This window comes from Heterostelium album, assembly GCF_000004825.1.
Source record: "Heterostelium album PN500 unplaced genomic scaffold PPL_contig8, whole genome shotgun sequence".
Classification (NCBI taxonomy): domain Eukaryota; phylum Evosea; class Eumycetozoa; order Acytosteliales; family Acytosteliaceae; genus Heterostelium; species Heterostelium album.
This window is the reverse complement of record NW_008805085.1, coordinates 1,128,846-1,146,861: the sequence shown is the minus strand read 5'-3', so window position 1 is coordinate 1,146,861 and position 18,016 is coordinate 1,128,846. Positions and strand designations below refer to the sequence as shown.

At 33.7% G+C, this 18,016-nt stretch overlaps 8 protein-coding genes across 8 annotated transcripts; 6 read left to right on the top strand and 2 right to left on the bottom strand.

Moving 5' to 3' along the window:
* Positions 1-625: 625 nt before the first annotated feature.
* Positions 626-2,410, bottom strand: PPL_04104 (VASt domain-containing protein; the record flags this gene model as incomplete). The annotated part of the gene is made up of 1 exon (XM_020575017.1): positions 626-2,410. The coding sequence occupies one exon, from the start codon at positions 2,408-2,410 to the stop codon at positions 626-628; it is 1,785 nt and encodes a 594-aa protein (XP_020435431.1).
* A 665-nt stretch (positions 2,411-3,075) lies between these two features.
* rps14 (40S ribosomal protein S14) lies at positions 3,076-3,846 on the bottom strand (the record flags this gene model as incomplete). The annotated part of the gene is made up of 3 exons (XM_020575016.1): positions 3,076-3,101; positions 3,193-3,622; positions 3,844-3,846. 3 exons carry the CDS (start codon positions 3,844-3,846, stop codon positions 3,076-3,078), a joined length of 459 nt encoding a protein of 152 aa, XP_020435430.1.
* A 351-nt stretch (positions 3,847-4,197) lies between these two features.
* On the top strand, positions 4,198-5,934 carry iptB (putative isopentenyltransferase; the record flags this gene model as incomplete). The annotated part of the gene is made up of 5 exons (XM_020575015.1): positions 4,198-4,248; positions 4,359-4,569; positions 4,670-5,351; positions 5,378-5,532; positions 5,609-5,934. 5 exons carry the CDS (start codon positions 4,198-4,200, stop codon positions 5,932-5,934), a joined length of 1,425 nt encoding a protein of 474 aa, XP_020435429.1.
* Positions 5,935-6,329: 395 nt separating this feature from the next.
* Positions 6,330-8,007, top strand: PPL_04101 (ubiquitin domain-containing protein; the record flags this gene model as incomplete). The annotated part of the gene is made up of 4 exons (XM_020575014.1): positions 6,330-6,483; positions 6,568-7,396; positions 7,477-7,759; positions 7,846-8,007. 4 exons carry the CDS (start codon positions 6,330-6,332, stop codon positions 8,005-8,007), a joined length of 1,428 nt encoding a protein of 475 aa, XP_020435428.1.
* Positions 8,008-8,442: 435 nt separating this feature from the next.
* Positions 8,443-9,473, top strand: PPL_04100 (SDR family NAD(P)-dependent oxidoreductase; the record flags this gene model as incomplete). Its single annotated transcript, XM_020575013.1, has 2 exons — positions 8,443-8,506; positions 8,599-9,473. The coding sequence occupies 2 exons, from the start codon at positions 8,443-8,445 to the stop codon at positions 9,471-9,473; spliced, it is 939 nt and encodes a 312-aa protein (XP_020435427.1).
* Positions 9,474-9,779: 306 nt separating this feature from the next.
* On the top strand, positions 9,780-11,093 carry PPL_04099 (aldo/keto reductase; the record flags this gene model as incomplete). Its single annotated transcript, XM_020575012.1, has 4 exons — positions 9,780-9,890; positions 10,008-10,137; positions 10,186-10,642; positions 10,727-11,093. The coding sequence occupies 4 exons, from the start codon at positions 9,780-9,782 to the stop codon at positions 11,091-11,093; spliced, it is 1,065 nt and encodes a 354-aa protein (XP_020435426.1).
* Positions 11,094-12,721: 1,628 nt separating this feature from the next.
* lmpB (lysosomal integral membrane protein II) lies at positions 12,722-15,980 on the top strand (the record flags this gene model as incomplete). Its single annotated transcript, XM_020575011.1, has 2 exons — positions 12,722-12,910; positions 13,620-15,980. 2 exons carry the CDS (start codon positions 12,722-12,724, stop codon positions 15,978-15,980), a joined length of 2,550 nt encoding a protein of 849 aa, XP_020435425.1.
* Positions 15,981-16,722: 742 nt separating this feature from the next.
* PPL_04097 (uncharacterized protein) lies at positions 16,723-18,000 on the top strand (the record flags this gene model as incomplete). Its single annotated transcript, XM_020575010.1, has 1 exon — positions 16,723-18,000. One exon carries the CDS (start codon positions 16,723-16,725, stop codon positions 17,998-18,000), a length of 1,278 nt encoding a protein of 425 aa, XP_020435424.1.
* Positions 18,001-18,016: the final 16 nt, after the last annotated feature.

The following is an 18,016-nucleotide window of genomic DNA, read 5'->3' as shown; positions in this document are numbered from 1 at the left end:
CCAATAACTATATAGTTAGTCTATGGTACTCTTATTTGTTTCTTTTCAGTTGTACTATTATTAATTGCAAAAAAAAAAACTACTACTAAACTAAACTTGACTTGACCTAAATGACTTTTATTAACTGATGATTGTGTTATTTAATACAACTACTGCTGCTGCTGCTACTGACTATGCTACTACTACTACTCTTCTCTCAAAAGTGAGATAAATATAAAGAGTAATACCTGAATATATAAAAACTAATTTACGAATACTAAATTGATATTTTTATTTAATAATCCATACATTAAGATTTTGATTATATATAAAAAAGATAATAAAGAGGTAATAATTAATAATTTGATTGTAGGTTTGAATTGGATTGGCTTTGATTTGAATATAAAAAGATAGTTAAAAAGAAAAGAATACAATAATAATTTTAAAAAACAAAAAAAAATAACAACTTTTTAAAGAAGTTTGTTTGGAAAAAAACAAAAAAAAAATACAAAAATCAAAAACAAATAAAAAACAAAGAAATCTTTCAAATGGAATGAGTGAAGAAGAATATTGACCAACCAACCAACTCAACTCAATTCATACAAATATAATAAATTATCACATATTTATTTATCAAACAACAATGTTAAGATTTTTCATAAAATTTATTAAATAACTTTGACAGTTGTTTTGTTAGTAAATTTAATGAAGATGATGTTGTTGCTGTTTGTGAAGTTATTGAATTTGTTGGTAGGATCAATGAAGATGATAAAGTAGATGTAATAGTTGGTGTAATTTGATTTGTATTTAATAAATTGTTGTTGTTGTTGTTGATATTGTTGCTTTTGTTAGTAGCGTTATTGTTGTTTGACTTTGAAATTGATTTTGTTATTGCGAATATTGAAATGATGGTTGTAATGATTATTATTATTTGAGTTGCTGTTGAAGTGTTGGAGTTTGTCGTAGGTAGCCACGAAGATGTCCATGTCCACCATGAAGATAAACTACTCTCCTGTTGTTGTTGTTGTTGTTGCTGATCTTGCGAAAGGTAATTAAGAATGGCAGACAACTCCTGATCGATTGACTCCTCGGTCATTCTACGTTTCTCCCTGAGAACACGATTGTTCAACTCGATCTGTCTCAATAAAGATATCACATTATTCAGCTCCTGTTCAATTGTATCATTATCATTTTCATTAATATTATTATAGCCACTATTATTCATATTATTATTACTGCTATTATGATAGCTATTCAATGATGAAGATGATGAAGATGTCATTGAATGATTTATATTATTATTATTATCATAACCATTATCAAAACTACTACTACTATTACTATTATTATTATTATTTACATTACTACTATTATTATTATTACTTTTCATTTCAGATAGTGATATTTCAATCTTTAATAAACTTTGTGAAGTATCTCTTGTATATTCTTTAAGTTGCTCGAGATCACCCTTTAGATAGTCTTCAATCACCTGTTTCTTACAATCAACAGTCCAATTCTTGAATTTATTTGATCTTTTCCTCCTACTACCAGTAGCATTATTGTTATAACCACTGCTACTACTACTTCTTGGTTTTCTAACAACTATATTACTATCTCTTTCTCTATCTCTCTCTCTACCTCTTTCTCTAACTTGTTTTTCTATTTCTCTTTCTCTTTCTTTTTCTAATTGTAAACTATATTGATATTCTCTCTCTTTTTCTTTTTCTTTTTCTTTCTCTCTTTCTCTTTCTTTTTCCCTTTCTCTTTCTTGCTGCTGCTGTTGCTGTTGCTGTTGTTTTTGTTGTTGTTCCAATTGTAACTTCAATTGATTTAAACGTGATACTTTTGATTTCTCTAGTCTCTGTTCAACTATGTCTACATACTGAACTGCTGAAGCAGCTGCAGCCTTGCTGATAAACATTTCGAAAATATGACCAACAAATCTCATATTGAACGATGCTCTAATGATAAGTGTCAATGATGTAGATAATCTATTAAGATTATTTGATGATGATGTTGTTGTTGTTGTTGCTGATGTTGATATGTTGTTGTTGTTAGGTGTAAGTATCCACTCTGTCTCCACTTGAAAGTAGTCACCCATGATATCAGGCTTATAAGAGGTATCTATTTTCAATGAGAAACTGGTTGTGCTGTCAGTGTTGATCGATGTAATCGATTGTTTCTCGACGATCGACGTTGCATCTTTGCCGATGATCTTTGTAATCGAGGGCGGTGCATTGATGGGTGCCTGAAAGGAGATTGTTCTCGACTGAACGTTGCCATTGCCAGTGTTCACCACAAACGGATTGAACACCATATTGATATCACCTCTATCCAAATGATACTGTCTCTGACTCTCGTCATCCTTGTAAATCTCTAGAAACTCTTGTACACTACAATCCAATTCTCTAACTACTCTTTCTTCTTTCATTATTATTAATTATTATTTGATCAATGCAAATCAACAATTAATTTTGTATATATAAGCAAAATGAAGAAGAAGAAGAATAACAAAAAAAAAAAATTAACCTTTTTCCTATATAAACAAAAACATATATAAATACTTTAAAAAAAAAATGACTACTATATAATTGTGATTGATGTAAAAATCATTTGCTTGCAAAACAACACACAACTAAACTTTTATAGTATTAAAAAATTATTTTCTGAATTTTTTTGGATAAAAATGACCAATTCAAAGATTCAAGCTGTATCATTAGAAAGTGGCGCGAACAGATACTTAAAAAAGATAAATAATGGCATTGAGTTGGTCGACTTGACATGTAAATTTATAAATGTGATTGATATAATACTCAGTCTGTGAGACAATGATAATTCTATTATTTTCAAGTAAATAATCAATAGAATTATCATAATAAAACATTCATGGATTTTGAGTTGTCAACGAAAAAAAATAAAATAAAAAAGCAATTAGATATAGATAATAATATCTGTAGTACATATAAATTATACCATGTCTTTTAAATTATTGGTGTTTTATTTATAAAAATGGTCATTTCAACAAAATTCAACCAGAAATGAAAATTTAAAGCTCGTAAAAATTTCAAGAAGGCTAAAAATCCTGTGATTTCCCGTTTAAAGTCTTCTACCTCTGTGACCACCTATATTTTGTTAGAGTTAAAAAAGAATATTTTGATTAGTTTCACTATGTTGATATTGTGATGATGATGATGATGTTTGTGTGATAATTACCCTTTCTACGTGTGGAGTCAGTTGGAACTGGTGTGACATCTTCAATACGACCGATCTTCATACCAGAACGGGCCAAAGCTCTCAAAGCTGATTGGGCACCTGGACCTGGGGTCTTTGAACCTTGACCACCGGTGGCTCTCAACTTAATGTGGAGGGCGGTGATACCGATTTCCTTGCAACGAGCAGCGACGTCTTGGGCAGCCATGGTGGCAGCGTATGGGGATGACTCATCACGATCAGTCTTGACCTTCATACCACCAGTAACACGGACGATGGTTTCCTTTGAGGAAATATCAGTGATATGTACGAAAGTATCATTGAATGAGGCGAAGATGTGAGCAACAGCAAAGACCTCTTCTCCTGGTCTGTTTCCGATCTTGTCGGCAAGATTTTCAACAATCTTTGGGGCCTTAGCTTCTTTCTTTCCTGACTATAAATGTAAATGTGATTATCACAACAATTAATAATCACTTTCTTCTCTTTCTATCTCAAAACAATAATGCAATCTCTTCTCTATTTCTCTTCTCTTTCCTTCCTTTCTTTGCTATCTATCTCTTTAGACTTTTCTTTTCATTTCTCTTCTGTAAACTAATCTGTAATCTAAATAGGATGATAGATAGAGATGCATCATAGTTAGACATAAACACTTACCATGGTGTTGAGCGACTAAAAGGAGGAATAAAGATGCGACACCCACTTGAAATGTAGTATGGAGCGAACCAACGCATCGCAGCATGCCACTCTCCACCAAAATTTTTAAAAATCAAAAATATTAAAAATTTCGAAAATTCTATGAACTTCGAAAATGTGCAGTCTCTCAATAGTTAAACTTTAGTTGATTTCCATTGTTTATAACAATTTAATGTAATATAGTAGTACAATTGTTACTGATAATATATATTTTTATGAATATATAATTTTTTTTTATTGATATTCAATATTTTTATTTATTTATTTTTATATTTTTTTTGATTATTATATATAATAAGATAGAGATAGGTAGTGATGGATGATAATTTAGTTATATTTATACTTGGAACTACTGGTGTTGGAAAGGTAGGTTAATTGATTGTTACTATTATTGTTACTATTATTGTTGCTGAGTTGTAAAGTAGTTTATTGAATTCAATTTAATTAACTTTAAATATACATATATATATAAATAGAGTAAGCTATCTATTGAGTTGGCAAAGAAATATAATGGTGAGATCATCAGTAGTGATTCTATGCAACTCTATAAGGGTGCCGATGTCATCACCAACAAAGTGACCACCGATGAAATGGAGGGAATACCACATCATATGATGTCATTACTCGAATTGAATCAATTGAGTTATAATGTTGGTAACTTCATATCAACCGTCATACCTATTGTATGTAATTAATCAACTTAACTTAACTTTACTTAATATAATCTAATCTAAACTAATATTATCTAATCATCAAAACAACAAGATAAAAGATATACATTCAAGAGGTAAAATTCCAATAATTGTTGGTGGGACTCATTATTATACAACATCAATACTTTGGAGTAATACGTTAATATCATATGATGAACAAGATACTGCTAATAATAATAATAATAATAATAATAATAATAGTAATATAACATCAAATACAGATTCAACGACTACAACGACAACAATTAGTAATAATAATAATGATGATAATAACAGTGTTGAAAACAATGAAAGAGTATATAGTTATGAAAAGTTAAAGGAAGTAGATGAGTTGATGGCAAAGAAATTACATAGTAATGATTTCAGAAAGATAAAGAGAAGTTTGGATATCTATTATGATACTGGAAGGAAACATAGCGATATGGTATTGGAACAGAAGAATTCAAGAGTACAGAGATACAGATCTTGCTTGATTTGGTTGGATTGCTCTAATCAGGTATTGGAACAGCGTTTGAACGAGCGTGTCGATCAGATGATAGATCGTGGCATGGTTAAAGAGTGTTTCGATATCTTTGGTTGTGAAGATCTCATCAACGCCGAGAGCACTGAGAATTTCACTAAAGGACTGACACAAGCAATCGGCGTAAAAGAACTCTATCCATATTATTTGTTAAAAGTGAAGAGGAAGAAGAAAGAGAAAGAGGAGGGTGTAAATGAGGGTAATATTACCTCTACTGCTGATTCTTCTGACTCTTTGTTAGTTTTGACACCGGTTGATGAAGGGGAGAGGGAACAACTGGCACTGTGTGTCCAACAGATAAAGTTGAGAACGAGACAGTATTCTTCGAAGCAAAAGAAATGGGTGAAGAAACTCTCACAGGACAAGTTGGTCATACACAAGCTGGATACGAGCGATCTGACGCGTTGGCAAACGGAGGTATCAGAGAGATCAGAGCAGATTGTAAATAACTATATTGCCAAGAAAGAGAATGAATTGTATTATCATCATCTAGAGAATGGCAATGAAGATGACAACGGTGTAGCATCAGCCAAGAACAGTAACAATAAGAGATCATCAAATAGCTCTCTTGATCAATGGGAGAAACACTATTGTCAGGTTTGCGACAATCGTGAAATCAATGGAATAGTTCAATGGAGAAACCATCTAAAATCAAAACAACATACAAGAAATCAACAACGTCAACAAAGACAATTGAAACAGCAACAACAACAACAACAACAACAAGAAACAACAAAAGTAGAAGAAGAAACAAAAGAAGAACAAGAAACAAAAGTAGAGCAACAAGAACAACAAAGTGAAGTAACGGTCACAGAATAAATATATAAAATACCTAAAAATTAAAAAATTATTGATTTTTATTTTATTTATAAAAAAAATCTAAGATTTATAGTAAATTTAAAAGAAATTTCAAATTAATAACTGTTTTGTTTAATTCTTTGTACAGTCATTTCCATTCTTATTATAGTCATTAAAAAAAAACGATAAATTCACAACATTTGTTTTTCAATTTTTTTTAAAATTAAATTAATAATATTGAAATTGCAATTTGTTAATTTATTTTATTTTTATTTTTAATCAATAAATTATTATTATTATTATATACTTTTATTAAAGTCATCTATATTATTATTGAATTCAATAGAGAAAAAGAAAGAAAGAAAGAAAGAGATTATAATAGAATATATATATAATATCGAAAAGATTATAGAAAGATGGACGGTGAAATATCGTTTGATGTATTATTTGGAGGTAATCCTTTGCCTATCACTCTACCTCTAGGTGCAACCGTTCTCGATTTGAAAGATATGCTAGAGATGTACACAAATGTACCCGTACAAAGACAGATGTTATTGAACTTGGTCGATAGTATGTAGTATTTATATTAGCAAGTTGTTGTTGTTGTTGTTGATTTGATTGATTCTCTAACATTACAATTTGTTATAATTAAAGATAAAGATCAGACACAATTGGCATCAATGGATTTGAGTGGAGTTGAAATGGTAGAAGTTGAGAATAACGAACAACAGCAACAACAACAGCCAGCTGCGATAGATCCACCAGTGATTCCACAACCACCACCTCCAATGATGGTGGATGATGTTGATGATGTTGGTCAAGATGATATGCTGATAGATCCACCCAATATAGTCGGTGGAAACAACAACAACAACATTAATAATCAACCGTTTATCGATGTCGATGAGGATATCGATGACGACGACGACGATGCCGACAACCAGATCTTCCAGAACAACCGGTACGCCACCAACTACTTCCCGAACAACAACTACAACGATAGAATATCACCGCATGCACTCACCGATTTTCTCGACCAGCTGTCGTACCCCGCCTTCTCCAATGACATCTTCAACGAGTTTAAGATCCTAGTGCCACAAACCTTTGAGGGATCGTACAAAGAGGCACTATCGCAAGCCAAGCGAACCGGTAAGCTGGTACTGACCTACCTGTACGACCCTAACAATCCCGATTACACCTCATTCTGTTTCGATGTGCTTCAAACCAATGAAGTGTTTGAATACGTCAAGAATAACTATGTGTTCTGGGTCGGTACTGTCGATACCGACTCACTCATATTCCTCGTCAATCTAATGCCAAGCTTTGAGACACTTCCAATCATATCGATCGTCCACAACGCCGGTGGAACTCCACAAGTCCTCCAACTTCTCCAAGGTGAAACCGACAAAGATATCATTTACAATCACTTGGTCACTGAGTATAGTACTAAAATGGCAGAGTTAAACAGAGTAAAAGCTGAGGAGTAGGTTTAACATGATAATAGAGATATCACAAAAAATAAGTTTGAATTTATTTACTAACGATTGTTATCAATTAATTAAGAGAGGAGAAAGAATCACAAAGAAGAATTGTAGAGGAACAGGACTTGGCTTATGAAGAGGCATTGAGAGCAGATAAAGAAAAGGCAAGAAAGGAAGAGGAGGAAAAGAGAAGAGTCGAAGAGGAGGAGAAACAAGTACAGAACAAAAAGGAACAAAAGTTGGGAAGAATGGCATTGGTGCCACCAGAACCAGCAAAAGGACCAGAGGCCACTCATATCATTTTTAAATTACCAGATGATTCAAAGATTGAAAGAAGATTTAACTCAACTGATACATTACAAACAGTATGTAAACAAACTAATAATAATTATGACTATTTGTATTCATTTTCTAACTGATTTCATTTGCTTTTTAAATCTAATTCAATTAGTTGTCAGACTTTTTGGATGGATCTGGAGTTGATTTCGAAGGATATCAGTTTATTACTATGTATCCAAAGAAAGTGTACACAAAGAAAGAATATAATTTGACATTGAAGGAGACCGGTATTCATCCACAATCGATTTTGAATGTTAGAGATGAGTCGGATTAGATTAGATTATTGTAACTTAAAAATATAAATAGAATACTTATCATCATCATCATCATCATCATCACTAAATCAACAGATTACCCATCAACAATCCAGATAATTTCTCAATTTTACAACAAAAAAAGCAACAAAGATAAATAATTATAACAACACCAACTTCACTTGATTTTTTACCAATAAAGGAAAACATGTTTTAAAATATTTTTTAGAAATTTCAAGTTTTAAAATGTTATTTATTCCAGGTCAATCATGAGTAGAAAAGAAAGATGTTTGTATCCACACATACTTTATCGTCTGACAGATATTTTGACTTAATTTTTTTTTTTTAATTTTTAATTTTTTGATCAAAAAAAAATTCAAAGACAAGAAGTCAATTCAGTGATCATCTTCATAATATAAATATAGTTATAAAACAATCGAACTTACGAAACTAAAATGTTCTCTTATATAAGTTCTTTCTTTTTCTATATCGGTGCTATCACCTTTATTACATATATTGGTATGTAATCAAATAATAATTAGAAAAGAGTCATATGAATTTTCTATTAATTTTTATTATATTAAATTATAACTATTTTTTTTTTACTATAGTACCAATTTTATTGGCAGCTTACAAGTGGGGTCCACAAGACTTGAAAAAGAAATACAATGCCAAGTGGGCTTTGGTAAGTGGTGCCAGTTCTGGTATTGGTAGATCGGTGGCAAAGAAACTCGCTGCTCAAGGTCTCAATGTTGTTTTGGTTGCTCTCGACGACGATGCCCTCAAGGGTACTCACCAGTCACTCCAAAAGGAATTCCCAAAGCAAGAGTTCCGTGCCGTCGGTGTTAACTTGGGTCGTGCCGACGCCGAATACGACTACCTGCCAATCATCGACAAGGCCACCAAGGACATCGACGTCCAGATCCTCGTCAACAACGCCGGTTACATCCAACTCTCTGCGTTCTTCCGTTCGCCTCTCCAGAAGCAGTTGATCAATCTCGAGTGCAACATGATGTCACACGTCAAACTCACTCACCACTTCCTCAGCAAGATGATCGAGAAGGGCTTGAAGGGTTGCATCACCTACACCAGCTCGCAATCTGCATTCTTCCCAGCACCAAGTTGCTCGAGCTACGGAGGTGGCAAGGCATTCTTGGCCGAGTTTGCCGCATCGCTTGCCATCGAGTGTCACTCGTACGGTATCGACGTTCTCTGTTTGATGTCCGGTCCAATCCAAACCAACTTCTACGACAAGGCACCAAAGTTGAGCGCCTTCAAGTTCTTCCATTCCATTTCTGACACACCAGATTCCGCTGCCGATATCATGTTGAATGGAGTCGGAAGAATCACCTGGAGAGACAGCTCACTCTTTACCATCTTCTCGCGTCTCGTCGTCAAGATCATCGATATGAATCTCTTGATCGCTGGTATCGCTCGTGGACAATCATTATCCTCCGATTTTAAGAACCACCCAGAGTTACGTTAAATCAATAGTTTATGATTTTCCATTATTAAAAAAAAAGCAAAAAAAAGATAAACAAAATAAAGTTATATTTATTTATATATTTTTTGAAAAGACGACTTTTTTCATAACCCAAAATAATCATGATCATTTTCTTTCAAAGAAATTAACCCCCACTTCATTTATCTTTGAAAAGATGTGTTTATTTTTTATTTTTTTATAAAAAGTTAATCAATCCATGTGATTTTTGGGTGTGTTTTTATTTTATTTTTGATCAAACATCAAAATCATCATCAGAGTTATATCATCTAGATGTAAAAGTAATAGAAAATGGAATATACTACATTAAAAGATGGATTTACATTTCCAAAGATTATCAATGGAATGTGGCAGGTTACAGGTGGTCATGGAAAGATAAACTATAAGAATGCACTTAATGATGTATGTTATAGCATTGTTACATAATGATAGTACTATCTTTAGATCACTCTAACTTTTACTCTCTCTCTCTCTCTCTAACTATTATAAATAAATATATATATATATATATATATATAGATGGTGGAATATATAAGTAGTGGTTTGAATACATTTGATATGGCAGATCATTATGGACCGGCAGAAGATCTCTATGGTGAAGTTCTAGTTCAAGTTAGAAAAGGTGAAGTTAAACTTAATCCTAATCAAAGTATGTTCAATACACTTTCTTTCAATAGACTATTTATCATATCAATAGCATCATTTAATTTACTTTACTTTTTTATATTTGTTTGGTGTGTTCTAGTTGTTGGATTTACAAAATGGTTTCCAAGACCTGGTGTTGTAACTTTAGAGTCAACTACAAAAGCTATCAATAGAGCTGCCTCTAGAATGAAATTAGACAAGATCGAATTACTACAGTTTCATTGGTGGGACTATGACGATGAGAGATATATAGATGCATTGAAGGCATTGGTAACATTGAAAAATCAGTCGAAACCACTGATATCTCACATTGGACTGACAAACTTTGACACCAAACGACTGCAAATCATCAAGGAATCGATAGGTATTGAAAACAACATTGTTACCAACCAAGTTTCATACTCAATCATTGACAGACGTTGTGAGAAATCAATGGTACAATTCTGTAATAATAACGATATTTATATAATTGCATATGGTGTATGTTTAGGTGGATTAATCTCTGAAAAGTATGTTTGTTTAGTTAACAAAGTTCAAATCATATATATCTATTTAAACTAATCATAACCAATTTGATATTTAACTTAATTAAGATTCTTGGGTGTACCGGAACCATCACAAGTAGCGTTGAATACATGGAGTTTACAAAAGTATAGGGATTATGTTGAGAGATGGGGTGGATGGCGATTGTTCCAGGATCTCCTTGAAGTACTGAAAAAGGTTGGTAATAAACATGGTGTATCGCTTACGGTTGTTGCCATCAGATACATACTTGACAAACCTAGAGTCGGTGCACTTGTCATTGGATGCAGATGGGGTATCACCAAACACATCGACGATCTTACAATGACTCTATTTTCATTCTCGCTGGACAAAGATGATCTACGACTCATTGAATCGATTGTATCAAAAGGTGATACAATGTTAGGTTGGACTGATTGTGGTGATGAATATCGTTAATTTGATTTTAATCATTCATATTATACAAATCAATTATTATTATCAAACTTTCAATTCAAAAAAAAAAAAACAAACAAACAAACTTGTAAATAAATAAACAAATGATTTATATTATAAATTATAGATTAATCTATAAACTTGTGCAAATTAAAGAAGGAATAAAACCAAGTGGTTAACAAACTATTCATCAAATGATATGTAATGTGGTGTTGATAGTAGGATGTAACCTCAAATTTAATTAGAACTTGGACAAATAGGAACCAAAGACAATTTATTTTACTTTTTCAATAGAGTATATAGGGAATTGGTACTTAGATTAATCTATTATAATTAATTGGGTAGCAGCTAGATTGATCGACCAGTTTATTTTATTAACAAAAAGATTTTAATTTAATGGATGATGATGTTATTTTAGGGGGTATAATAAAATAATCTAATTGTAATTGCTTTCATTCGTTTATCAAAATCAATTTGATCTATTCAATGGTTTTCCATTTGGAATTGTAAAACAATAAATTACATTGGTCTGTTTTTTTGTTTGTGTTTGTTGTTGTAATCAAATTATATAATTTTAGTAAAAAGAGGAATTGTGTAGGTATCATTCGACCAGTTAGATCCCGATTCCTACTGGTTGGTTCTCTCTCAAACCATCGAACCACCTGCAACATAATCTGATTTTATGCAAATAAAAATCTGGTCAAAAAAAATAAAATAGTCAAAAGTAAAATGTAACGGTTTTATTTTTCAATTTTTTAAAAAAAGAGATAGTCGAAAACAAAAGAGTCTACCCTTAAATTTAAAAAAAAAACATTCATATGAAATCTATTAAGGCGCCGCCGCGGATCTTTTCTTTCCAGGGATTATATAAAAAAATTAATTTAAACGACCCTAAACCATCTTCAGACCCAAATTTTTTTTTGCCAAAAAATTCAATCTGAAATTTCAAAAAACTAAACTAAAAAAATTGTGGTGTGTGGACTTTACCCACACCCGTCTCTATAGTAAAATATCTTCTTGTTGAAGAAATTATTTTTAATTTTTATTTTAATTTAATATTATTATTATCAAAAAGTAAGTTAAGTTAATGATATCTCGACTGCAGACAGTCTTTTAAATTCATTTTGTTTCTTTGAAATATTATTACTATTTGGTTTAAGATTCACATTTATATAATATAATAACAAATCATCAAAAACACAATTGTTTTCATATTTTCAAATATTTCATAGGTAAATATCAACAAAATTATATCCCAACAACACAGACATTCTTTCCAACAATAATATCACAAAGGAAAAGTTAATAGTTGTTTCAAAGATATCGCCCAATACTTTTTTTTAAAAACTACACTTTGTTTTTTTTTTTTTTTTTTTTTTTTTGGATTTTCTATTTGTTTAAACCAATCATTTCCACAATATTGAACTGCAACTCTATCAATTACTCCATTTGTTTAAATGAAACGACATCAAAGGAGTTGAAAAACACCAATCAAAATGAATTTTCTCGACGCAAAGGTAGTGGTATCCCTGCTGACCTTTGTGGTACTCCTAATTTGTTGTTCTTCTTCCAACTGACCACTACATCTAACCTATTTGCAGTAGATGGTAATTAATTTTTAATGAATTACTATGACACTTAATATCACATCTATGTTCAATAACAAAACAACAAATATTTTAATCATACTAAGTATGATTCATTCAACTCAATTAATTCAAATTCAATTCGATTCAAATAGACTTAATCTATTGGAAACGGTTTTTCAGAGATACAATGCAATACAATATTCAATGACAATAGTTCAATTCATAATATGTGTGTGTTCAACAAATTATTTGTGTTATTTGTGGTGAGGTAGTTAGTTGTTAGTTTTTTTTTAAAACAAAATTTGCAAAGATAGAGTTCACACAAACCACAATGAAAAAACCAATTTTTTTTTCAAATTTGTTAGTGGATTATTGTTGGCGAAAAAGAAAAAGATCTCATGTTCAAAAAACACACTGGAAAAATAATCACCCATTAACTATCAAAATTAACACACAATTTAATTATAACCATCATTATCTATCTTTTTGTGTTTTAGACTTGAATCACAACAACTATTTACAAATTCGACCAGACCAAAACCAAACAAACAGTTTTTTTTTTTTTTTTTTCATTCTTTAAAGTATTTATATTTAAACAAAAAATCTCATTTATTATTTAAATCAATTTATTTATTTATTTATTATTAAAACTGTAAAATATATAAATATAAATATTACCAAATAGTAAAAAAACACAAGTTATTTTTTTTCTTTTCAGAATTTGGTTTGTGTATGTGCTATGAAAATTGGATTTTGAGATCTTTGAATTTGTGTTGTTGCGATTTGATGCGATCTGACTTGTTGATTTTATTTTTATAAATATAATAATAGTATTGTGAAAAAAATAATTACTAACTTGTTATTTTGCTTTTCTATTTTTATTTTAGTTTGTATTTATTAAAATTTGTATAGATATTTAAAAAAATAATAATATATATAGACTAGAACAAGAAGAAAGAGAGTAATTAAAAAACAATACAATACAATGAATAAAGGAAGATTGTGTCAATTGATATCAATCATAGTTGGTTTGGTATTGGTTGCAGGTGGTATTATCGTTTGGTACGTGGTGAACGATGCCATTCATCAACAGGTAGAGGATGCCTCAGTGGCATTGCCAGAGAACAACAAGAATCCAGACATCAATCCATGGCTTCGTTTCCTCACAAACATTGGTGATGAGAACAATCAGCGTACCTACACTTTCTACGTCTACAACTTGACCAACCCCGATGACTTCCTCAATGGCCAGTATCCAATCTACGAAGAGGTCGGTCCATATTCTTTCTGGTCGTACTACAAGGCACTCGATTACAAGCTCATCGAAGGAGACACCAAGATCTCCTACAAGGACTGGTCGTACTACACCGAGAAGGAGCAACTCGATCCAGGAACTCGTGACCCAAGAGCCGACGTCATCACTCATTTCAACTTGGCGTATTTCGCCGTTGTCCAGGCTGCCGGTGGTGAAACTCCACTCGGTTTGGCACTCTCTGCCAACGTTATGTCGACCTTCTGGAAGGGTGTCAACGCACAAGCCACCTTTACTCAAATTCAAAGCGCTTTCATGGCAATCAACAGTCTCAAGTTCTTGGGTGCCCAGACCGGTCAGATCATGACCGTAACCGGCTCTTCAGCCACCGACGTCTGTAACAACTATTGGCTTGCAGCAGTCAATCCAAATCCAATCCCAGCAAATGCACAGATTCCAGGTTCCAAATACTATCCAATCGGAAACAACAAGGGTATTGCCACCGCCTCTTGCGAAATCTTATTGAATGTCTCAGGAGCATATCCATTCGGACTCTTTGACAAGAATCAAACCAATCAGTTGGTCATGTTAAAGGCCATCGGTAGGGATCCAACCTACTTGCCAATTCTCAAGTCGGTATGGGCCAACTATGGTATCACCTCGACTCAAGCCGACACCATCATCGACTATATTAAAACCACAATTCTTGGAGTCAATGTTTTGGATACAGCTGCATTCGCTGCCATCACTGGTTGCGCCACCTGTAGCTACAACGACGCCTTGTACTTCCAGATGGCAACTTCCGGAGGTTACCTCGGAACCACCGTCATGAAGTTAGATCCAAATCCAGCACTTCCATCGGGTCCAGAGTTTGGTTACATGATGAACGTCACCATCCCAGTCCCATCAATGAAATACTTGATGAACGCAACCAATCCATTCAACTTCTTGACACCACAAGGTATGGGTGCCATCCTCAAGTACGTCACTGGCGGTCAATGGCAAGTAGTTGCCGGTGCCGTCGGAACCAACGAAGCTCAAACCAAGGCATTGGCCGCTTACATCGATACATTCATGACCACCTTTGTTAAGAACTTTGTTTTGGCTCAACCAGGTATCGGTTTGATCGGTACTCACACTGTCTACGACTTCCTCTTCAACATGACCGACCCATTGCTCAAGCTTGTCAAGGCCGCCGACGGTCCAGCCGCTTGGAGATCCAACGTAGTCTCAATCACCTTCAATGAAACCGAAGCCGAAGAGACTTTGCCAACTGAATTGGTCTACACCGGTAAGGGTGACGTCAACCGTGTCTTGGCTCCAATCACCTACGACGGTAGCACCAACTACACCTACAACGCCACCTTCCAAGTCGAGGGTAACTCACCGGAGCAACTCGGTCCATACTTCCTCGCCGAGACCGACGAACCACAAGTAGCCGTATTCTCCAGTGACTTTGCCAGAACATTGCACTTTGAAAAGGTTGAATCCGGTGCACTCTCTGGTTTGCCATACTACCGTTACAGAATTGCCCAATCCGACTGGGAACCAAATCCCGATATGTACATGTCGATTCCATACGTTCTCAACATGACTGCCACCCTCGGTAAGCCAGTGCACTTCACCCGTCCAAGAATGTTGGGTCTCAACGTTGCCTACCTCGCCAAGTGCGGTCTCCAAGACTTTGCCTACACCACCGTCGACAACGATGTTTTCGCCGACTACGAACCACGTACCGGTAAGGCTATCCGTGGTCGTTACTCATTGCAAGCCAACGCCTACATTCCAGGTACTGATCGTGAAATCTCACCATTGTTCAACCGTTTCACCGGTAACGGTCAAATCTACGGAGATGTTTTCCACCCACTCTTCTGGGGTAAGAAGGAAGTCGTTGCTCTTCCAAATCAAATCGATGCTATCCTCTTTGCCTACAAGATGGACGGTCTCCGTTACGGTTTGACCATCCTCTTGATTGCTGGTGGTGGTTTCCTCATCCTCGGAAGCATAGGTCTCTACCTTTTCGAACATGTCAAAGAGAAAATATTATAAACAAAAAAACACAAAAAAAAATATAATATATAATAAGAATTTGTAAATGAAAACAAACAAAACAAAAGTTTCATATATGTAATAATACAAACAAACTCCATGATCAAATTCATCAAAATTCAAATTGGATTTAGAAAAAAAAAAGCATATAATGTATACATAAATAAAAATCCAAAGATGGATAAAATTAATATATTTTCTAAAAAAAAATTATTATGAGAGGGTATTTCAAAGTTTTGATTTAGATGAATGTGCTATTTTTGAAATCAAACACTCTTTTTTTTGGGTTATTTTGGGTTTTCTTTTTGATCAAAAATTAAAAAAAATCAGTCAGATAAAGGAAATTTTTTAATCAACCTATTTTTTTTGTTTGATATATCTATTTTTTTATTACATACATTATTTTATTTATTAATACACAAAGATGAAAACAATAAAAAAGAAAATAGAGGTACCTTCTATTTTAAAGAAACCTCTGGATGGTTGTAGCTTACCTGTGCTACCGTCCACTGTACAACATATTATAGTTAGTTATTCGTGGTATTCGAATGTTAATTCCAAGCAAGATTCAAAGTATTTGCTTTCGATGTCATTGGTTTGTAAACGTTGGTTCAACTGGGTCTCTAAGATCTTCAATGAGAACACCAAGTTTTCCGATGATTTCTTGATCAAAGAATCATCGAATTTCCTCAAGCACATTGTTAATATGCCTGAACTTTCGTTGATTCAAGGTTTCAATAAGATGATTGCCTTGCGTTACATTGCGCTCGATACCAGTCAATTCAAGCCGGATCAACTCGAGAAAATCAATAGGATTCTCTTTGGATCGCTCAACTCTCTCGAGTGTGAAATCAACTCACCGCAAGTGCAACCAACGTTTTTCGATCCGATTGTCAATGGATTGAAATCTCAGTCACGTCAACTCAAATCATTTATCTTTAGAAACACAGCTAGTAATCTTACGACCACTCTAAAGAGCATCGATTGTGTAACTTCTCAACTGACCGAACTCTCGATAAATACTACACACGTCAACTTTAAAGAGTACGATCTATCCGGCTACATCAAAGATAGATCGAAAACATTGGAATTGCTTACACTCTCGCTGTTCTATGACAAGATTGCCAGTGTTGGATTCTATGAGAAAACAATGAATTGTCAGTACCCAAAGTTGCGAGCACTCGAGTTTGGAACACTGGATTACACACACGAGCTCGATTGGTCGTTGATCAACAAGACCAACTTCCCGATGCTCACAGACGTTGGATTCTATTGGAACAGTTCATCTAGACAGCTAGACATTGAGTATCAAACTAAATTCATCGATTGTCTTTCACATTTCAAGAGAATTCACACCACTCTGAATCTGTCGCCACTTATACTCGAACAGATGCCAACAAACAGCAACGTTGAAAAGTGGAAACTCAGAATTTTCAGTCGATTCAAATCAATCTCATTCAATCCCGTTGTCAAAACGATAGCGATCACCTTTACACAGAAATTCAATCAAGAATCGTCATCGGATGAAAACGACGAGTTTATGATATCGCTATTCAACAGTTTGATGCACCTTCGACTCGATTACCTCTCACTCTGGAATATCAAAACCAATTTCATACCGCTACTAATGGCGTACCTCGACTCTGAAGCGGCGCAATCACTCACCTACTTTGGATTCTCAATTCCCACACAAACCAATATATCATTCAACTTTACTCCACTCATTGAAATACTTGCCAAACTACCATGTCTATATACTCTGGAATTCACTGACATATCATCGCCTGAGCACGTAGAGCAAATCGAACGCATCACACAACTCTCGAAATCAGTTGAAAAGTTAACCTTTATTCATTCATCGACACTACACGAACCAACCGGAATGAAAGAGAGCGACAAATACAGTGTTAGCTATGGTGGTAGCACAAAACAAACCAACAACGCCTTTACATCACCTACCGAGGCAACAACAACTTCATCAAGCAGTTCAAAATCATCTGGTTTCTGTAAAACACAATAAAACAAAACAATAACTA